The sequence below is a fragment of the Microcaecilia unicolor genome, chromosome 3 (assembly GCF_901765095.1).
Source record: "Microcaecilia unicolor chromosome 3, aMicUni1.1, whole genome shotgun sequence".
NCBI classification, from domain to species: Eukaryota; Metazoa; Chordata; class Amphibia; order Gymnophiona; family Siphonopidae; genus Microcaecilia; species Microcaecilia unicolor.
Window position 1 is genome coordinate 462,698,016 of NC_044033.1, and position 19,271 is coordinate 462,717,286.

Here is a 19,271-nt window from a genome sequence, read left to right on the forward strand (position 1 = left end):
GCAGCTCAGTCCGGGTTTCCCCATCTGTGTTTGCAGCCTGCCCTACTCCCTGCTTGTATATTCTGTGTGCACATCCTGAACCTTGTATATCCTGTGTGTACATCCTGGTCCCTGCTTGTTCATCCTGAGTCCTGGTTTTGGCAAGCTAGTGTTATCCGGTTTTCCGCTCTGCCTAGCTACCTTCTGTCCCGTGTGTCTACCTTGTACCTTGCTTGTATATCCTGTGTGCTTATCCGGATCCCTGCTTATGTATCCTGATTCCTATATCTGTCTAGCTAGCGTGTATCTTCTGGGGGATTTATCCTGTTACCTGCCTCGACCTAGCTAGTGGGTTTGCCCTGTGGGTATTCCCTGTCTCCCCTTCTTCCTTGCTTGCATGTCTGCCCTAGTCCCTGCTCCTGATAAGCTTCTGTCTGTCTAGTCTGTCTGGTGTGACTGGCTCAGCGGCTGCGTGCAGCACTTAGTGCAGTCTAGTATTGTTCCCTCGTGTTTCCTAGACCCGAGGTGGGTCCTCTGGATCTTCAGTTCCGGCCTTGCCCTACAAGTCCTGTTGGCTGCCCGCACGCTAGAGCTCAACTCTAGCGGAAAGGTGGCTAAGTACAGGTGAAGCGGTTCCTGTTCTGCCGGTTCAGTTGCCTACTTCCAGTCCAGAGTTCCGGTCTGGTCCTTCCGGACGTCCAGTTCCAAGACGGTCTTGCCTGCCTCTGCCGCTCCGCGGCAGGGGCCCAAGGGCTCACGATTCCAATGCTGCCTTGAGGACCTGACAGCATGCCAAGGCCCTCGAGAACGCGACACAGGCCCACTCTCTGTCCATGCCACCCCCTGAGAGAAAGTATTAAGGAGATTCTATATATGGCGCCAAAAAAACCCCAAATCGGCACTGACTAAGCATATTCTATAATCTGCATCTAGATTTAGGCATGGTATATAGAATACGCTCAGTTGATATATCATTGCATAAAACTACACGCATTGGGCCATATTCTATAACTACGCGAGTAAATTTCGGAACACCCATTTCCCTGCCTAAAACCATGCCCCTTTTTGCCTGCATGCGTTAGAAGTTTGGCGCACATCATTACAGAATACGCTTAGCGAGTTCTGCGTGTAAATTCTAATTAGTGCCAATTAGTGCTCATTATTGTTAAGTGCTGTTATCAACAACACTCATTAGTTTGTAAACTTACATGCACTGTTTTAGAATTTGCTTGTATTTTGCACGGATCTCTAGGGGCATTATACAGAATTTGGGGGTAAGTTTTAACGCACTGTAGTGAAATGGCCCCTTAGTTATGCATCCTGTGATCTCTGTTTTACAAAATTCATCTGTCACATAAATAGACAAATACCTAGAGATATTCAATCTGCAGCTGTTTTCTCCACAAGAGATTTAACCCTGTGCATAGATTTTGCACCATTCTGAGTTTTATTATGATCTATTCATTTTTAGCATAACATTCTTTTATTTCTTGTTTCTGCATTTACCCTGTACTTCCCTCAAGGGGGCAGTCATCAATTTCCAGTTTGCACACAGCTTGTACAACTCTGTGATAAAAGAATGTATCTGATGAGAGTTCTATGGTACAGTCTTGAACAGAACGCTGAGCAATTGATGTTACAAAAGCCCTAAGCAACAGAAAAGGAAGGCACGATGTCTGCTGCAAGGTCCACAGAAGAGAATCAGAGAGCTGAATGACCAAAAAAAGTTATCATAAAAATAGAAATGAGAGTTAACATTCAGCTTAGATCTCCTGTGTTTCTATATTCCTCTTGCATACAAGCAGGCATTTAGGCACACCCGCTTACACTATGTCAATAGCAAACATTTGATAGAGGTCTATAAAATAATGAGTGGAATGAAACAGGTAGACATGAATAACTTGTTTACTCATTCCAAAAATACTAGGACTAGGGGACACCCTATGAAACCACAAAGTAGTAAATTTAAAACAAACAAATCGGAGAAAAATTTTCTTCACTCAACGTGTAACTAAACTCTGGAATTCGTTGCCAGAGAATGAAGCAAAAGCAGTTAGCTTAGCGGGGTTTAAAAAAAGGTTTGGATAACTTCCTAAAAGAAAAGTCCATAAGCCACTATTAAAATGGACTTGGGGAAAATCCACTGCTTATTTCAAGGATAAGCAGCATAAAATGTATTGTGCTGTTCTGGGATCTTGCCAGGTACTTGTAACCTGGATTGGCCACTGTTGGAAACAGAATACTGGGACTGATGGACCTTCAGTCTGTCCTAATATAGCAACACAGTGAAAATGGGAACCACATGATTCTTTAATATACTCAATGACTGATTACAAGGGAAAACCAGACACAGCTATATGCCTGCTTCAGGGGTGTAAGCTCTAAAAACACATATAAGAACAAACTTAATAATGGTTTGCTCTATTCGTGGAGGTTTTATCCTTCTCTTCTTTTATTATGTACTTAACATAAACGAGCACACTTAAAAGCTGCACTTTAGTGCATAACTTACAGTGGTCTGAATGTACCTGTAACAATCACACAGGTAAGTGTTACTATTTCTATACTTTACATGCACAATTGACACCTAACTTTGAGTGAACTGTTCTAGAATGAGGAGATAGTGTCACTGAATATATGAATAAAGGAAAGTACCAGTGGGTTGCTTAGTCTGCCGGTGGGCCAATACTGCTGAATATCAGGACGAAAACAAATGAGTTTTCAGAATAAGAAAACCTTTGTTACGAGGCATGGGACCTTGTCAGAGATTTCTTGCCAATGTTTAATAAAAGGTTTGGGTCTTTTTTCAAGCCAAGTAAAATAAGTGTGAATTAATTCACAGGGGGAATAAAACATCTTAACAAATCAGGCTCAAAGCCTGGGAAGATACAATATTTGTTTTAAATCAACACACAACTTAATTTCTAACATTTTAAGGACCTGAGTTAAGAATCAAGCTAATATAGGGACAAACGGATGCGAAATATCCATGAATTCACTTACTTGCAGAGTGTTGACATAGCAGTCAATCCCTTTTATCATTTATTTATTTGGATTTATTTACTGCCTTTTTGAAGGAAGCCACTCAAGGCATTGTACAGTAAGAATAATCAAACATGAGCAACAGACAATTACAGCAGTAAAAATATTCAACAAACAATACCAAGTATGGCACAGCACACTACTTACAATGTCAACACAATACGTAATAGAACATTGTAATTGACAGTGTAGGGTATAAGCAAAAATGGAACATGTAGCTACACAAGAGAGTAAGAGGAGTTAGAAAATAAAGGTGAATAATTTAAAGAAAGGTGCACATGAAGTCAGAGAGATGGTTAAATATTATCTCAGCTAGGGTAGCAGTGGATAAACATGTCCGTGCAGCATGTTTCACTCCGTGTGTGTGTGAGCGACTCTGACAAGCTAGTTACTTCTTCCATTAAAGGCCTGGTCGAACAGCCAAGCTTTCACCTGCTTCCTATAGTTATAAAAAGGGAAATATTAAGGTAAAATCTTCCACCAAAAGTATTGGAGTTTTTCTCTAAAGGTGCTAAATTTAAGGAACAAGGAAAAGCCCACAAATCTTTACTTGCATGATCTTTCCAGAGAAATTCATTTCCCTTCCAGGATAATGCATAAAATGAAACCCTTAGTTACAAGATGTGCTGTTTCAAAGTGGTATCAACACACCTGTTTTCTCTTGGTCTTGACCTTAAATCTGGTATATATTTCTACTACTTTTCACAGTCTTTCCCTCCCTTTGTTTTTACTCCAAAAGATCCTCATTGTACATACAATGAACTGAAATGCTTCTGAAACACCTTAACAACAGAGAAAATAAAACCAGAGCCCACCTCTTGTTCTGCAATGTTGAAGACGCTCTCATGCAGGTCATCCCTCTCCACAGGGGTTCTGATCTGCTTTATCAAACGCTCCTCACAGTTCTCCAGGCGCAGCAGAATGTTTCGCACTTCGGAGACGTACAGATTGAAAACGGATTCCTCTTGCTCCTCTGTTGACGTGAACCAAAGGTGCCTTTTTAACTCTCAACAGATATCTATTTCGCGTTTTTCTACATCATCTATTTTAGGCAGGCACATAGGGGATATTCAACACTTAATCGCATAAGTTATCTGGACTAATAGGACCGCATAATACACAGTCCTGTCTTTATCTGGTTTAACTTATGCAGTTATATGCTAAATATCACACATAATCAGATAAGTGATAGCCAGCCACACACAGTTGGATATTCAATGCCAGTGCCTGGACATAATGCTGGTGGCGGCCAAAAAAAATGTTGACTGCCACAGGCTGAATATTCATCCTTAGATTGTAATCCCTCTTGGGCTGGGAAATCCAAATATCTACCATACCAGTATGTAACTCATCTGGAGCCTGTAATCAAATCCACCCAGTAGTGCTGAATAATTCTGTAAAGGCCTAACGGGAGCTAAGCACAGACTACGGTGTCAATGTACCCCCACTATCTCTCAGGTCACATTCCAGAGAACATCACTAGACCTGAGTACCAGAAGGAATTCTGCAAGTACAGAATCCAGTGGCAAATTTGTTTTGCATGGAGGAGGCCAGGAATATCACGTGTTCTCAGCTGTAAAGATAAAGGGGAAGATACTATATATGGCGCCTAAAAAACAATCGGTGCAGAAATCAGTGCCGACTAAGCATATTCTATAAACAGTACCTACAGAGAGGTGCAATATATACAATATGCTTAGTTGGCACCCTAGCGCCTAAAACTACGCACCTCTATTTACACAAATGAAAACATTGCATAAATCCTGGCATATAGATTTAGGTGCTCTGTGCCATATTCTATAACTATGTGCGTAAATTTCAGAACACCCTTGAAACACCCATTTCCCTGCCCATAATCACGCCCCTTTTTGACTGCATGTGTTACAGAATGCGTTTAGCGAGTTGTGCACATAAATTCTAATTAGTGCCAATTAGTGCTCATTGTTGCTTGTTAAGAGCTGTTATCAATGCTGATTAGCTTGCTAAGCCAACTAATTTATGCACGTTGTTATAGAATACACTTGGATTTCGGCGCAGATCTCTAGGAGCACTATATAGAATCTGGGGGAAAGTGCCAGGCCACAACTGGAAAAAAAACTGCATCTGCCCTCCTGAGCTGTGTTTAAAAAATGATTCCTTCCTGTACATATTTATCTCTAGGGGTGTAGTGAGGGCAGGAGAAATTCCCAGTTACTCTTGCCAGGCAGCTAGCTCTTCCGAAATGGTGTTGCCTGAGCCCCTAGCAGTAGTTTCATCTCAGTATCACTAGGGGTCAGGTCTTTATCTGGCATTCTGTCCCCTAACACTAGTTCCAGGAGACTACTACAAGGGGCTCAGATGGAAGAAAAAATTACCAGGTGGGAGCGACTGTCAAAGACAACAGGCGCATCAGGGATGTAGCCAGCAGCCCATTTTTTTTTTTGGGGGGGGGGGGCTTCAGGGTAGCCTGGGGGGCACCCATTTCTCCGTTCTCCCCCCCCCCCCCTCCTCAACATCAATTAAAAATTTTACCTTTTGTGGCCTGCACTTCTCCCAGTGCAAAGAAGTCAACTTTATTGACACTGACACTCCTCATGCATGCTCAGTTCATGTGTGCAAACTGAGCATTCGTGAGGAGTGCCAATGTTGATGGATGGAAAGCAGGCCGCCAACTTTCTCACACAGGGTTGGGGGGGGGGTCAGGCCATGGAGCTCTTCGGCTGGTGGGGGCTTGAGCATTCACACCTGCCATTCAGGTTACTGCACTTTGGGAGGGGGGGGGCCCCACGCCCAAAGTGTAAGTGGGGTGCTATGCCACTGACGCATATATGGGGAGGTAGGCAGGATCTAGACCTTAACATTAGTTTAATTTTGGTAACATATTTTTAACATTACTTTGGAAATCTTCTTTTGGTAGCAGCACAAAGATCATGCTATTAGTAAAATGTTTGCAGGTATGAGCATGACAGATGCTTCCAGTCCTCTGGGTCTCATACTGTACAGTTAAGCTACAGATGAAGGAGAACTCCAAAGAACTAGATGTCTCTCTCTAGAGAATATGTGACTAATCTTAGATATTACCTCTTTCTGCAGATTTAAGTAGCTCCTCGTAGCACTGCTTGCAGACGTTAACATCTCTTTCTAGCTGTCTTATGTCTGTGCCTGAGAAGATCTTAGACTCCTGGCTATCTTCCAGAAAGTCTTCAAAGCGGGACTTTAAGTTACTTAGGACCTGCTGATGTTCACCTGGCAGCATTGTCTTTATCTGAAACATAGGCATAGATAAAATGAAATCTGTGTTTGGGATGCAAAAAATAACTCAGTGGACAATCAACAATTTCCCCAATTAAGTCATTTTGGAAGCAACTTCCATTAGGCTGCCAAGTGACTGTCAAAGAGAAACCTTCCAGATACTTTACGACTGGTTCCAGGGTACATGGGAAGAACAGAACTGTATCTGCAGAATTCTGCATCCACCATTTCCACAGGCAAAGGAACGGTGGAAAAAGAGGCAAGCATTTACTTGAAAATTCAATTCTAGAGGCATAGATTATTCACCTCAACTAACTATGTCCCTGGCATGGCCTCTTTTTAATTTAGTTCATTAATCTAGTTCAAGGTATGCATGTTCTGCCCCAAATATTCATGGAGGCAGAGTGCTTGTTATTTATATCTGTCTTGTGCTCATTATGTGGGATAGAACTACAAAGTGATGTAATTTTAGTTCTCTTGTGATAGGCTCTTCCTGAGCGCCTGCCCCTGTTCCCTAGGCCATATGGAATTTTTGTCGGGGTACATGAGACAGAGACAATGGGACGGCTTGATATTTATACGGATGCTGTGTGTAGGCATTCCCAGAAGCAGTTTAGGGTCATGTTGCGTGTTTGATATGGTCTTACCCTGATGCTTGCCTTGGAGGTGTAAATTTGTGCATTTGCATTTTCTCTGGGTGTTAATTTTAAAAAAGTACATAGAATCCTGTGTGGCATTTATAAATAAACAGCATCAAAACCCTCTCATGAATCAACGATGTAGTGTTTGGACCAACCTCAGATATGTATCAATCCTCTTTCAAAGATCTCAATACCACATAATTGTCATCAGTCCATTTTATACAATTTTGTAGCTTGTGCAATTTTTCAGTCAGCAAAATCAGCAAGTGAAAAGTAAAAGTGCACTTATCTTAAAAAGCAACACTTGTCAAGTAAAACATGGGGCTTCTAAGAAAAGTTGTTTAGAAGTCTCTTGGATTGGCATTATTTAAGAATTGTTTCTTTCCTGGCATCCCAGTTATTTGCTTCATGTGCCACATGAAAAGTTACCTAGCTACCCGAAGAAAATCTCCAGGAGTTTTGGTGAATTTTAGTGAAAGCAAGGGGGGTGTGGACATCCAGAAGTTTTTAACCAACTCCCCATTTAGAGGCAATGCAGCCTTTGACCACTGTCTAGACAGTGAAGTTTTTATATACTGGGAGGGGGCAGGCTTTGTCCCTATACATTTTTTAAGGGAGGATGGCACATTAAAACCTTTTGAGGACCTTCATCCGCTCCTACCAACAGGCTGTGGGGAATCAATTTGCATACTTATAGTTGGTGAACTATATATGAACGTTGGATCAGGACAATCTTCGCCATCCTATTGGTAGTAAACTGGGGAAATTTTTCAATACAGACATGGATAACGATAGGTTGACTATTTCTGGACTACACAAATCTTACCAAGCTTTAGGTATCGTGAAGGTTTATGGATCTTCGCAGCAAACCTGGGACCAAGAAGTGAATCATCAGTTGAGATTGCATAATTTTTTAAAATTAATCAATGGAATCCCCTCAGTAGCTTATAGTGCCGATTTTTGGGACTGCCAATATAGAATATTGCATAAAGCCTATTTTTCTCAAGCGAGAACATTTAAAGCCAAGTTAGTTGACTCCCCTATGTATGGGAAATGTGGACATAACGAAGGCATGTTATTTCATGCTTTTTGGACTTGTCCTAAAATCCATTGCTTTTGGACTGAGCTTATTAGTTACCTGAATTCTTTGTTAGGGTCTCATATTCAAATTACTTTTGAGAAAGTGGTGCTTGACCATGGAGGAGGTTTGGGAGTGAGAGGTAGGGGCCATAAATTATTTGTAAGGTGAACCTAGTGGATTAAAAAACGTATTCTTCAACAATGGGTGCAATCAAATAGTCCCTCATTTTAGCAATGGAGGAATCAGCTACATACTTTGATAATTTAGGAAGCTACAGAAGCAGATCTTACTTTAAGGCAGAAACATTGTTTTCTAGCTATCAAGTGTTCCTTTTTAAAGATAAGTGCACTTTTACTTTTCACGTGCTAATTCTGCATAAAACAGACTGATGAAGTGTGGTATTGGGATCTTTGAAAGAGGACTGAGATCGCTGATGGTCCAATAGCACTATATTGTTGGTTAGTAAAAGGGTTTTTGGATTTTGCCTTTCACATCTGTAAGAATCTTTGACTACCACAGTAATTTATTTGACACTTACAAAATAATCTTAAAATAGGCACCTTTTTCAAATTTGTTTTAGGCACCCTTTTATATAATTCCCCTCTTTATCATTTATCAAGAGTATTTTTCACAGATTAGTCACTTGCAGCTCCTTTCCTCACATTTAAGTAAAAATGCTGATCTCCTAGCATGGCTGCAAAAAAAACATGTCAGTACTCTACCTACCGAGGCCACGTTGCTAGCCCGAATTGTATCAATTTCATTCATCAGGTAATGCCAGGACACAACACTTTTCATGTTAATGTGGGATTCATGCCACCGGGCTAAGACGCTCTGAAATAGCTGTTCAATTCTGCAAAAGAAAAAGACACACTACACATCACACAATGAGAGCAGCGCTGCGTGTTGTGCTGTAGAGAGAACCTAAGTTCAATTCCCAGGACCGGCTTCTGCCGCTCAGCAGAAGCATAGCCAGGTTTTATTGTCAAGGGGAGCAGACCTTTTGCAAAATAAGAATCAGTGTTAAGCATAGGTGCCATTTTATTCAAAATCCCGTTTAGGGGAGCTGCTGCTCCCCTTGCACCCCACCTACTACTACTACTACTATTTAGCATTTCTATAGCACTACAAGGCATACGCAGCGCTGCACAAACATAGAAGAAGGACAGTCCCTGCTCAAAGAGCTTACAATCTAATAGACAAAAAATAAAGTAAGCAACCTAGCTATGCCTCTGCCACTCAGGTCATTGGGACTGGGGCTGCTGCAGAGCTTTCAGTTCCTAGAGGGGAAGAAGGGAGAGTTCCCCAGCAATATTTAATGAACAGGCTCAGGGTACATGTGTACAGGCATAAGTGGCAACATTTCGAAACAACTGGGGGTGCCAAACACAATACAAATTATTCCTCCCTGGACACAATGAAGAAGCTTGATCAATATTGGGGGTGCTCAGCACCCACTGGCACCCACAGAGCTGGATCTTATGTATATAGAGCTCCAAGGGGGATCTGGCATCTGTGGGTAAAATCTCATGTAACTGCAAGTTCAGGCACGTTACACTCCAGTCCGGCTAGAGATCTGCTCTGACTGAGCCACAAAGCGTTAAAATGCTTGACCCACCACAAAACATATAAGAACACATAATTTCATTTGGCATTTTATACCACTGTTACCAACTCATCAAGGCAGTTTACATTGAAAATAAAATGCAAAAATAAAAAAAATGTATATACATACCGGTCGATGTTCAGCCTGTGCCAGGCAGCGGTTCAACCCTGATATTCAGTACCGGGCCATATCTGGGTGCTGGCATTGAATATTAGGGAATCCAGTGGTTCCTTGAAGATAACTGGCTACTACTGGTATTTAGTGCCAGTACCCAAACAACTAACTAGGCACAGTTAGGACAGCTTTTTATGCAGTTAATTACTGGGTACTGCCATCAGTACATGGATAACAGAATATGCTCACGTGCTGTTCTTGTGACTAAAATTTAGGTGCACCCATTTAGGCCATCTAAAACCAGGCCTAAACACCTGCATCTAACTTAGGCACAGATCGGGTGTATTCCATAATAGTGCACACAGTTCTTTGAAACGCCCAGGACCTGGCCATTCCATGATCCCTTTTCAGCTGCATGCATTAGAATTTACATGCATAACGTTACAGAATACACCTAGAACGTTGTGCGTGGAAATGGCCCAGCACTGAGTTTCCGGGTTTAATGCCACCAGTTGAATATTGGGTCCAATTATTCCCACAATAATAGTACTAACACTAATAAAAGCATCAGATACTTGTGTCGAATGTTCTGAGTCTGGGCATACCTGTTCCCAGCATCCAGGGCTTCTTTATTGGGTGGAGGAACTGTGAAACAGACAGAAGGCACCATTGCTTCATTCCCAGTTGGATTGATGACCTTCCATTTAGCACGGTGAGAGTTGCTTGCTAATATACATTCATCGTCTTTGTATATAGTTATCTAGATTTCAAAAAAGATAAGAATATGGTGAACTACAGTTTTAGAAAATACTGTTACAAAATATTCTCATCTAAGAAAGTGATTACATTAGCAATAAAATAAAAATACACACAATAACATGTTGTTGGGATACGATACCAAATGTTATTTATGAACGTGGATTACAAAACATGAAGTCACAGTACCCAGTTTATAGGGCTAATATCACATTTCTCTGCAGATTAGTTTAACACAGGAGTGACTCTCCTTTAGTAACATGGTTCCATAGGTTAGAAACTCCCACAGTATATGAATAATGCAACTTGCTATTTGATTTGATTTCAACCTCACGAGCTGTATCAGTCTGCCATCAGGGAACATCAGGCTGTTAACACATGGCCCAATGCTCCTAGGCCAAACAAAAAAAACAGCACCACGGGCCTTTAAAAATGGAACACAGTTCTTTAATGAATGAGCCTTGACAAAAAGACCCGATACGGGCCGTGTTTCGGTGACTAGCACCTGCGTCAGGGGTCACAGTGATGACGTGGAAAACTTGTAAAAGCTACAAAGCACCAAGGCACTTTCACTTTCTGTATCATCCATTTTGATACAGAAAGTGAAAGTGCCTTGGTGCTTTGTAGCTTTTACTACATGAGACGTGGGGTAAGGAATAATATATTGTAGAGGAATATATTCGAGTTATTCCCCAAGTTTTCCACGTCATCACTGTGACCCCTGACGCAGGTGCTAGTCACCGAAACACGGCCCGTGTCGGGTCTTTTTGTCAAGGCTCATTCATTAAAGAACTGTGTTCCATTTTTAAAGGCCCGTGGTGCTGTTTTTTTTTGTTTGGACTTTAGTTTGTACTTTGTTCCCTCTCTTTTGTTACATCCAATGCTCCTAGGCACCATCTTAAAGGAATAGGCTAATAACTACCCTCCTTAATCACTTACGATATATATTTCACCATCTCTCATCAGATTTGTAAACAAGCCACATAAAGAATGCACCCAAATCATGAACTGTACACAACACTATACGTGATTAAATCCAAACACCACATCAAGGGGCAAGTGTAGGAGTGACCGTTGCCTCTTCTTGTCTGCAGAATAGACAGTGAATTTCTATTCTGCTCTTCTCCAAGGATCCAGAGTGATTTACATTACTAATCGAGTTACGTCAAGTCCAACCACTGGATTAATTTCCAAGCCCTGTCCACCATAATCTTAACTTCCTGAAAGTTGCTCACTGGGGCTGATGAGCAGAACCAACTCTTATCCTCCAATGGATTTCTTCATAGAACAGATCTGGCCCAGACCTTTTTTTTTCCTTCCAACTCCATCAGGCTTTACAGTGGTATAAATGCCCTTTAATGGAAAACTTAACTTCTCAAAAGAAATTAAAACACATGTGTAACTTTTCTTCTACTGCATGTCACCATAGTCATCACCTTTTAATCTTGATAAAATCCTGAAACGCCAGCCCTGTGCTTCTACCCAACTGGCCTAATTAGAGCACCGAGGTTCTGTGAATAGCTCTCCAATAGGCTGCAACAATACATGTGGCCAATAGGTGGCAGAGAACTGGAAACAGTTAATATAATAATTTTTTAGTGAAAAGTCACGCTTTTTCTCCAAAGGATATACGGCATATAACTGTGTTATGCAACGCGGACCAAATGGTTTAATCCAATTGCCTTTTCTAATTACCATGCTTAAGCCATAAGATATTACCCATTCAACAAATGTACTTTTTTTCAATATAGCTTATAATTTATTAAATTACCATACCACTCTACATATTTTCAATATCAAAGCGGTCTACAATACACTTATTATAAAAAAAGAAAAAGAACTACAATAAAATAGTAAAGTCCACACAACTCAGACCATTCATTCCAAAGAAATACCGTTTCATTTACCAACATTCAAATCCCCAAACTTACAGCTGGAAAAGCCACAGTAAACAAATGTGCTTTCAGAAGACATTTAAAACAAAAGTAAGCATCATTCTGCCAGCAAGGCTACAGGAATCTTATTCAAAAGATCTGGCACCACCACATAGAAGGTCCTCTTACGTGTGACAAGAAGTCAAGCCTCCTTAATCTCCGGTACTACCAAGCCTAAAGCTTCCAAAGAACGTAGCTCTCTCCTCAGGACACAGGATTTTACTAAAGACGCAAGGGGCAATGACACCTGTTCAACATTTACTCTCCTCACCACTGAATCAGTTACACAAGCGACTCATAGGTTTGCCAACACCCACTGCAAACTGGATATATCTCCCAGCCATCTACTTAAATCCGCCCCCTTCATAGCAGACCTCACATCCCACCTAAACTTCATGCTACAACAAGGTCTCTTCTCCGAGGAATATGGCAACATCCTACTCACCCCAATACGAAAAGACACTAAGAAAAGCACAAACGATCTCACCAATTACCGCCCAGTTGTGTCTATCCTACATAAGCGCGCAACTATGGAATGGACTCCCAAAAGCTGTGAAAACAATCCATAACCATATAAATTTCAGGAAATCACTAAAAACCAACCTCTTCAAAATAGACTTACCCCACCAACCCACTGTAAATCCCCACACCCAGCAACACAGCATAACCAATGATTGTACTGGACAATATACAATCTTCATTCCCTTCAACCCTCATGGTGCCTGACACACACCTACCTCATTCGACCACAATATAGCCTTGTATTTGTTATCAACCGACTTGGCGAACGCCTTACGGTACTATGTAAGCCACATTGAGCCTGCAAATAGGTGGGGAAATGTGGGGTACAAATGTAACAAATAAATAAATAATACGCCCTATGCATCCCAATTTTCTTTTTACAAAGAAAATACAGGGGGGTATCGTGGAACTTGGATTTGCATCTGAGGATTATAATGTTTTTAAACCAATAGAAGGAGACCCAGTAGTGCCAAAGTAGAAATGAGGGTCACAGTCTTCCATAAGGATGTCCGTGATAAGAGCTGCTATGAAGCACTGTCTCATAGAATGTCTTCTTGAGGTACTCAACTAGGCAGTCTTCCACCAAGAGGCGGATCTTCAGTTATTCATGACACTGAAGAAACATGCACTGTAAGGCTGTTTAGCATATAAAGACCCCCAAAATACACACTATACTTATCTGAAATGATAACAGCATGAGCATGCTGCAATTTGAAGATCAGATGCAAATGAGACTTTGCCATTACCCTAGGAATAATGCTTATGCATCTTCTAAATAAAGCAGAGGGTTCAGAAGTATTTCTTTATTATCCTGAGAGATCTGGAAGAAGCCAGTACACTATGCCCAACACAGGGATACTGAGTAACGCTTGCAGAGATTTAGTCCAGTGCTATGTGACCCACTGGCTCAAGAACCACAGAAAGATGGACAAGGTTAAAGCATCCAAGGATACACGTGGCAAGAAGCCTACTATGGAGCCATCTCAAATTTAAAAAGCAAAAACAAGAAGTCTACAGATTGGTGTAGACTATCTCCATTTATATGGATGAAGAAAACATCTGAGTATCCAGAGGTAAGCCTTTGGGTCAGATGATACTTTGCAAAGAGCTGGACCTGGTCTTCAGCCAGTAAGTCACAGACTGTTCATTTACTCCAGTTTGTTCTGGATAGGTGAGTCTATTCAGTGTTCTGAACCGCAGATTCTGAAGCTCTGGACTATATTTAGTTCCTTTTTGTGTCTTCTCATTCTCTTACATATGAAGCTTAACTGTGACACCAGACCAAAGGAATTTTGGATTGGAATTTCTGGTATTTGTTGTTCTTGGGGCTGTGTGTAGAGGTAGCTAAAGCCTTCTCCAGGTATATTCAAGGTGTCTTCTGCCCAGTGGATCAGCCGCTCCCGCATCACTGCCATACTCCTCCTTCTGGACCTCTTACCTGTGCCAGTCTTGCCCAGTTCTATCTCACCACTGCATGGGTTAGTCTTCTGCCATCTAGCAGCATGACTTCCTACTGTGGAAAACGAGGCGAGTCTATCCTCCTTGCTTCTGCAACAGTGTCAACACCTATCGAAGGTAGCCATGCAGAAAAAAATCGGCATTCCAGTGGAGCAAAATTTAGTGAGCAAACCTGTCCATATAAATGGCTGTACAGGTTTGTGTTCTTTAGTGAACCAGATGTTAAACTGCAGAAGGCACAGAATCAATCATTTTGATACTTAATTACTCATTTTAATATGTCAGTAAGGAGCAGTTGACGTATCAAGCTGAAGAGTAATTATCAATTTGTACAAATTAATACTAACAGCTCCATTAAGTAGCCATGCTAGTCTGGTGTGACAAAATTGACAGAGGCAGGTGACACATTAGAGATTAACCCATTTCCTGCGGCAGGAGCTTTCAAGGACCAGAGTCTCCTTTGTCAGATGCTCATTCCTCAGTGAACTGGTTAGTCAGTAAGGTGCCACCTGCCTCTAACAACTCCACTGTTTACACAGATGTCATTAGAAAACTACTGTTAATTTACCTTGGAAACAGGTCAATCTTTGCAGTTTTCTAATGCTTGCCCTAGTTTTTCAAGAAACAAAACAATTTTACCTCAATTTGTTTGTAGTCACAGATGGCTTTGATTGGGATGGAAGCTTTCAGTGGACTGTCAGGATTCCTTGGCTTCAGCTGAATTATTGCCTTAGCTCGACCCACCAGACCTGCTACTGTGCTCTTGTACTGCAAGAGCTGTTCCTTTTCTTCCTAGACAGAGACAATGATTTTAAGAAGAGCTGGTCAGTTGAGTATGGTTTTATTGTTTTAAAGCAAGTATTGTTGCTATTCAAACAACTAAGCCTGCTAATGCCGCTACCATTGGCTATTATACCAGAGACACAGAATCCTTCTAGAACATTACAATTACAGGATAAGGGCTTATTAGAGATTCCCTCACTACAGCTGGCTCGGAAATCTACTACTTGTGAAGAGCACGATTGATACTAGGTCCACAATTATGGAGTGTACTTCCTATAGATCATTTACAAAAAGATCAGTGAAGCTTCTGGAAAAAAGCTCTAGGCCTGGCTGTTCACAGCACAGATATAGCTTAAATAGAAGTGTTTTTAAATGAATTGGTTGAATTTGTTTTACTGCATTGTTTTATAAAACATTATTCCCGATATTCTATATAGTGCAACTTAATTTGCATATGCAAATTCAGTCATAGTCTGGATTTGCATGCGCAACTTAATTAGTTATCAAACCAATCAGCACCAATAACTGCCTCTTAACAAGCAATTATTGACACTAATTGGCATAAATTAGAATTTACACGCACAGCTAGGAGTATTCTATAACAGTCGCATGTACCAGCCCTCAGAATATTCTATAAACCTTGTGAAAATTTAGGCTTATTCTATAAAGTATGCCTAAATTTAGGAGTACTTTAGAGAATACTCCTAGGATAATTTCATTTTGACGCTGATTTTGTAGGCGTGATATATAGAAACCAGTCCTATGTACTTCTATGATCTGCTTTGAACAATGTAATTAGGAGAATATAAATTTTAATATAAGAGATGAAAAAGTTTTAACATGTGCTAACCAGATAAGTGCCTTTGAATATTGGCCAAAATATTTGCTCCTTAGTGCCATATCTATTCAAATATATTTAAATGCTAAATATTAAATGTATTTAAATGCTTTCAGGTCAATACTGGGCCAGCAGTGGTCAACATTTATATAAATGCAAAAAGCCACCAGCTAATTTCGACCCAGATATTCAGGGCTGAGCCATATCCAAGCACCAGAACTGAATATCTGGGTCAGTACTAGTACCAAGAAGTCAGAGATGGGCAGTCAGAAATTTTTCGTTTTGGGTTTGTGCCATGGTGGACAGAAGGAATATTCAGCAGTGCTGCCCAGTTAAGAGCCACTGAATATTCCCTCCTGACACACTCAGCACAATTTAACCGACACACTCAGCACAATTTAACCATTTGTGACCATCTCTGGGAAAAAGGTGACTGCTCTAACCGAATTCACTAAAATAGCGAAGATGCTTACCTGTAGCAGGTATTATACGAGGACAGCAGGCTTTATATTCTCACAAGTGGGTGACGCTGATCCGCGTCACCCGGTCCAGAATTTAGCAAAGCTAAATGAGAGCCTTCTGAAGTGCTAGACGTATTCCACCACGCATATGCAAGTGCCTTCCCGCCCACCGCGAGAACACGGTCCCCTCAGTTTAATACTATAGCAAAAATAACAAAGGATACAACTCCAAGGGGAGGTGGAAGGGATTGTGAGAATATAAAACCTGCTGTCCTCAGACAATACCTGCTACAGGTAAGTATCTTCGCTTTCTCCGAGAACACGCAGGCTTATAATTCTCACAAGTGGGGAATCCCTAGCATCCAGGCTCACCAAAAACAACAAACATTGGTCAACTGGGCCTCGCAACAGTGAGAATAAAACAAAGATTAACCTGAAACTATATACAATCTGAATGAGTGTGAGGCACGGAACAGAATAAAACGAACCTAGGAGGGTGGAGTTGGATTCTAGACCCCAAACAGATTCTGCAACACTGACTGCCCAAACCGACTGCTGCATCGGGTATCCTGCTCAAGGCAGTAGTGTGATGTGAATGTGTGGACCGAACACCATATTGAAGCCATGCAAATTTCTTCAACGGAGGCTGACCTCAAGTGGGCTACTGACGCGACCATGGGTCTGACATTATGAGCCATGACATTACCCTGTCAGCCAATTAGAAATGTTGCATTTCCCGATGGCGGCCCCCATCCTGTTGGCATCAAAAGAAACAAAAACCTGGGTGGACTGTCTGTGGGGCCTTGTCCACTCCATGTAGTAGGCCAATGCTCTCTTGAAATCCAAGGTGTACAAACAAGCTGCTTTTGCCAGGATGGGCATGAGGTCAGGGAAAGAATTTTGGCAAGACAATTGACTGGTTCAGATGGAACTCCAACACCACTTTCAACAGGAACCTAGGGTGAGTGTGGAGGACTACTCTGTTGTGATGAAACTTAGTATAACATGCATCCAACACTAGGGCCTGAAGTTCACTGACACTACGAGCTGAAGTAACAGTCACCAAGAAAATGACCTTCCAGGTCAAGTACTTCAGATGGCAGGAATTCAGTGGCTCAAAAGGAGCTTTCATCAGCTAGGTGAGAATGACGTTGAGATCCCATGACACTGGTGGAGGTTTGACAGAGGGCTTTGACAAAAGCAACTAGAGGCTGTCCAGAGATGGGCTTACCTTCTACATGTTGGTGATAAGCACTAATTGCACTAAGGTGAAACCTCACGGAGTTGGTCTTGAGACCAAACTGATAAGTGCAGAATGTATTCAAGCAGGGTCTGAGCAAGGCAAATAAGGGGATGTAGGGCCTTGCTCTCACACCAGATGGCAAACCTCCTTCATTTAAAAGAGTAACACCTCTTAGTGGAATCTTTCCTGGAAGCCAGCAAGACCAGGGGAGACACCCTCTGAAAGACCCAAGAAAGCAAATTTTAGGCTCTCAACATCCAAGCTGTGAGAGCCAGAGACTGGAGATTGGGATGTAGAAGAGACCCCTTGCTCTGCATGATGAGGACTGGAAAACACTCCAGTCTCCACAGTTCTTTGGAGGACAACTCCAGAAGTAAAGTTTCAACAAAATCTTCCCCTCTAGAGGCATGGGGGGGATACGCATACAGAAGACCTGTCCCCTAATCGAGGAGGAAGGCATCTGACGCTAGGCTACCATGGGCCTGAAGCCTGGAACAGAACTGAGGGTCCTTGTGGTTGAGCTGAGTGGCAAAAAATTCCACCGAGGGGGTGTCCCATGCTCAGAAGACCTTGCAGGCAATGCCCATATTGAGAGACCACTCATGTGATTGCATTATCCTGCTCAGTCTGTCAGCCAGGGTATTGTTTTTTGACCACCAGATAAGTGGTTCGAAGGAACATGCCATGTTGATGAGCCCAATTCCACATCCGGACGGCCTCCTGACACAGAGGGCGTGATCCGGTGTCCCACTGCTTGTTGGTGTAATACACTGCAACCTGATTGTCTGTTTGGATGAGAACAATTTGTTGAGACAGCTGATCTCTGAAAATCTTTAAAGCGTTATAGATCGTACAGAGCTCCAGGAGATTGAACTGAAGATTTGTTTCCTGGGAGGACCAAACTCCTTGAGTGTGAAGCCCATCTACATGAGCTCCCCATCCTAGGAGAGATGCATCTGTCGTCGGCACTTTTTGTGGCTGAGGAATTTGGAATGGAAGTCACAGAGTCAAATTGGATCGAATGGTCCACCACTGACTGGAGCGTACAAGCTCTGGGGACACCTGGATGACATCTTCCAGACTCCCTGTGGCATACCACTGAGATGCCAGGGTCCATTTAGCAGATCTCATGTAAAGGCATGTCATGGGCGCAACATACACTGTGAAGGCCATGTGGCCCAACAATCTCAACAACTGCCAAGCTGTGACCTGCTTAGAAGCACGAACCTTGGATGCTAGTGCGAGAAGATTGTCCGCTCTTGAGTTCAGGAGGTAGGCTCGTACCATCTGAGTATCATGCAGGGCTCCTATGAACTCCAATCACTGGACAGGGCGGAGATGGGACTTGGGGTGGTTTAAAATGAACCCTAGTAGCTCAAGCACGCAAATAGTCATCCATATTGACTCCTGAGCACCCTCCTCCGAGATGCTCTTCACCAGCCAATTGTTGAGATACAGGAACACATGAACTCCCAGTCTGTGTAGCTGTGCTGCAACTACTGCTAGACATTTGGTGAAGATCCTGGGAGCTGACCCCCTGGTTTTGGAATCAAGCTAATGAGCGCAGCATTCATTTGAGGGG

General features: G+C 42.0%; 1 protein-coding gene across 3 annotated transcripts in view; it reads right to left on the reverse strand.

Annotated features, from left to right (window-relative positions):
* The window catches only part of DST (dystonin), a 509,263-nt gene that overhangs the window by 454,853 nt on the left and 35,139 nt on the right, over nucleotides 1-19,271 (reverse strand). For all 3 annotated transcript variants that reach the window (XM_030198986.1, XM_030198985.1, XM_030198987.1), the window contains exons 11-15: nucleotides 15,004-15,156; nucleotides 10,300-10,454; nucleotides 8,701-8,827; nucleotides 6,082-6,265; nucleotides 3,837-3,994 (exon numbers count right to left, since the gene is read on the reverse strand). In XM_030198986.1, coding sequence (XP_030054846.1) covers nucleotides 3,837-3,994; nucleotides 6,082-6,265; nucleotides 8,701-8,827; nucleotides 10,300-10,454; nucleotides 15,004-15,156 — 777 coding nt within the window. The remainder of the gene's footprint in view (nucleotides 1-3,836; nucleotides 3,995-6,081; nucleotides 6,266-8,700; nucleotides 8,828-10,299; nucleotides 10,455-15,003; nucleotides 15,157-19,271) is intronic.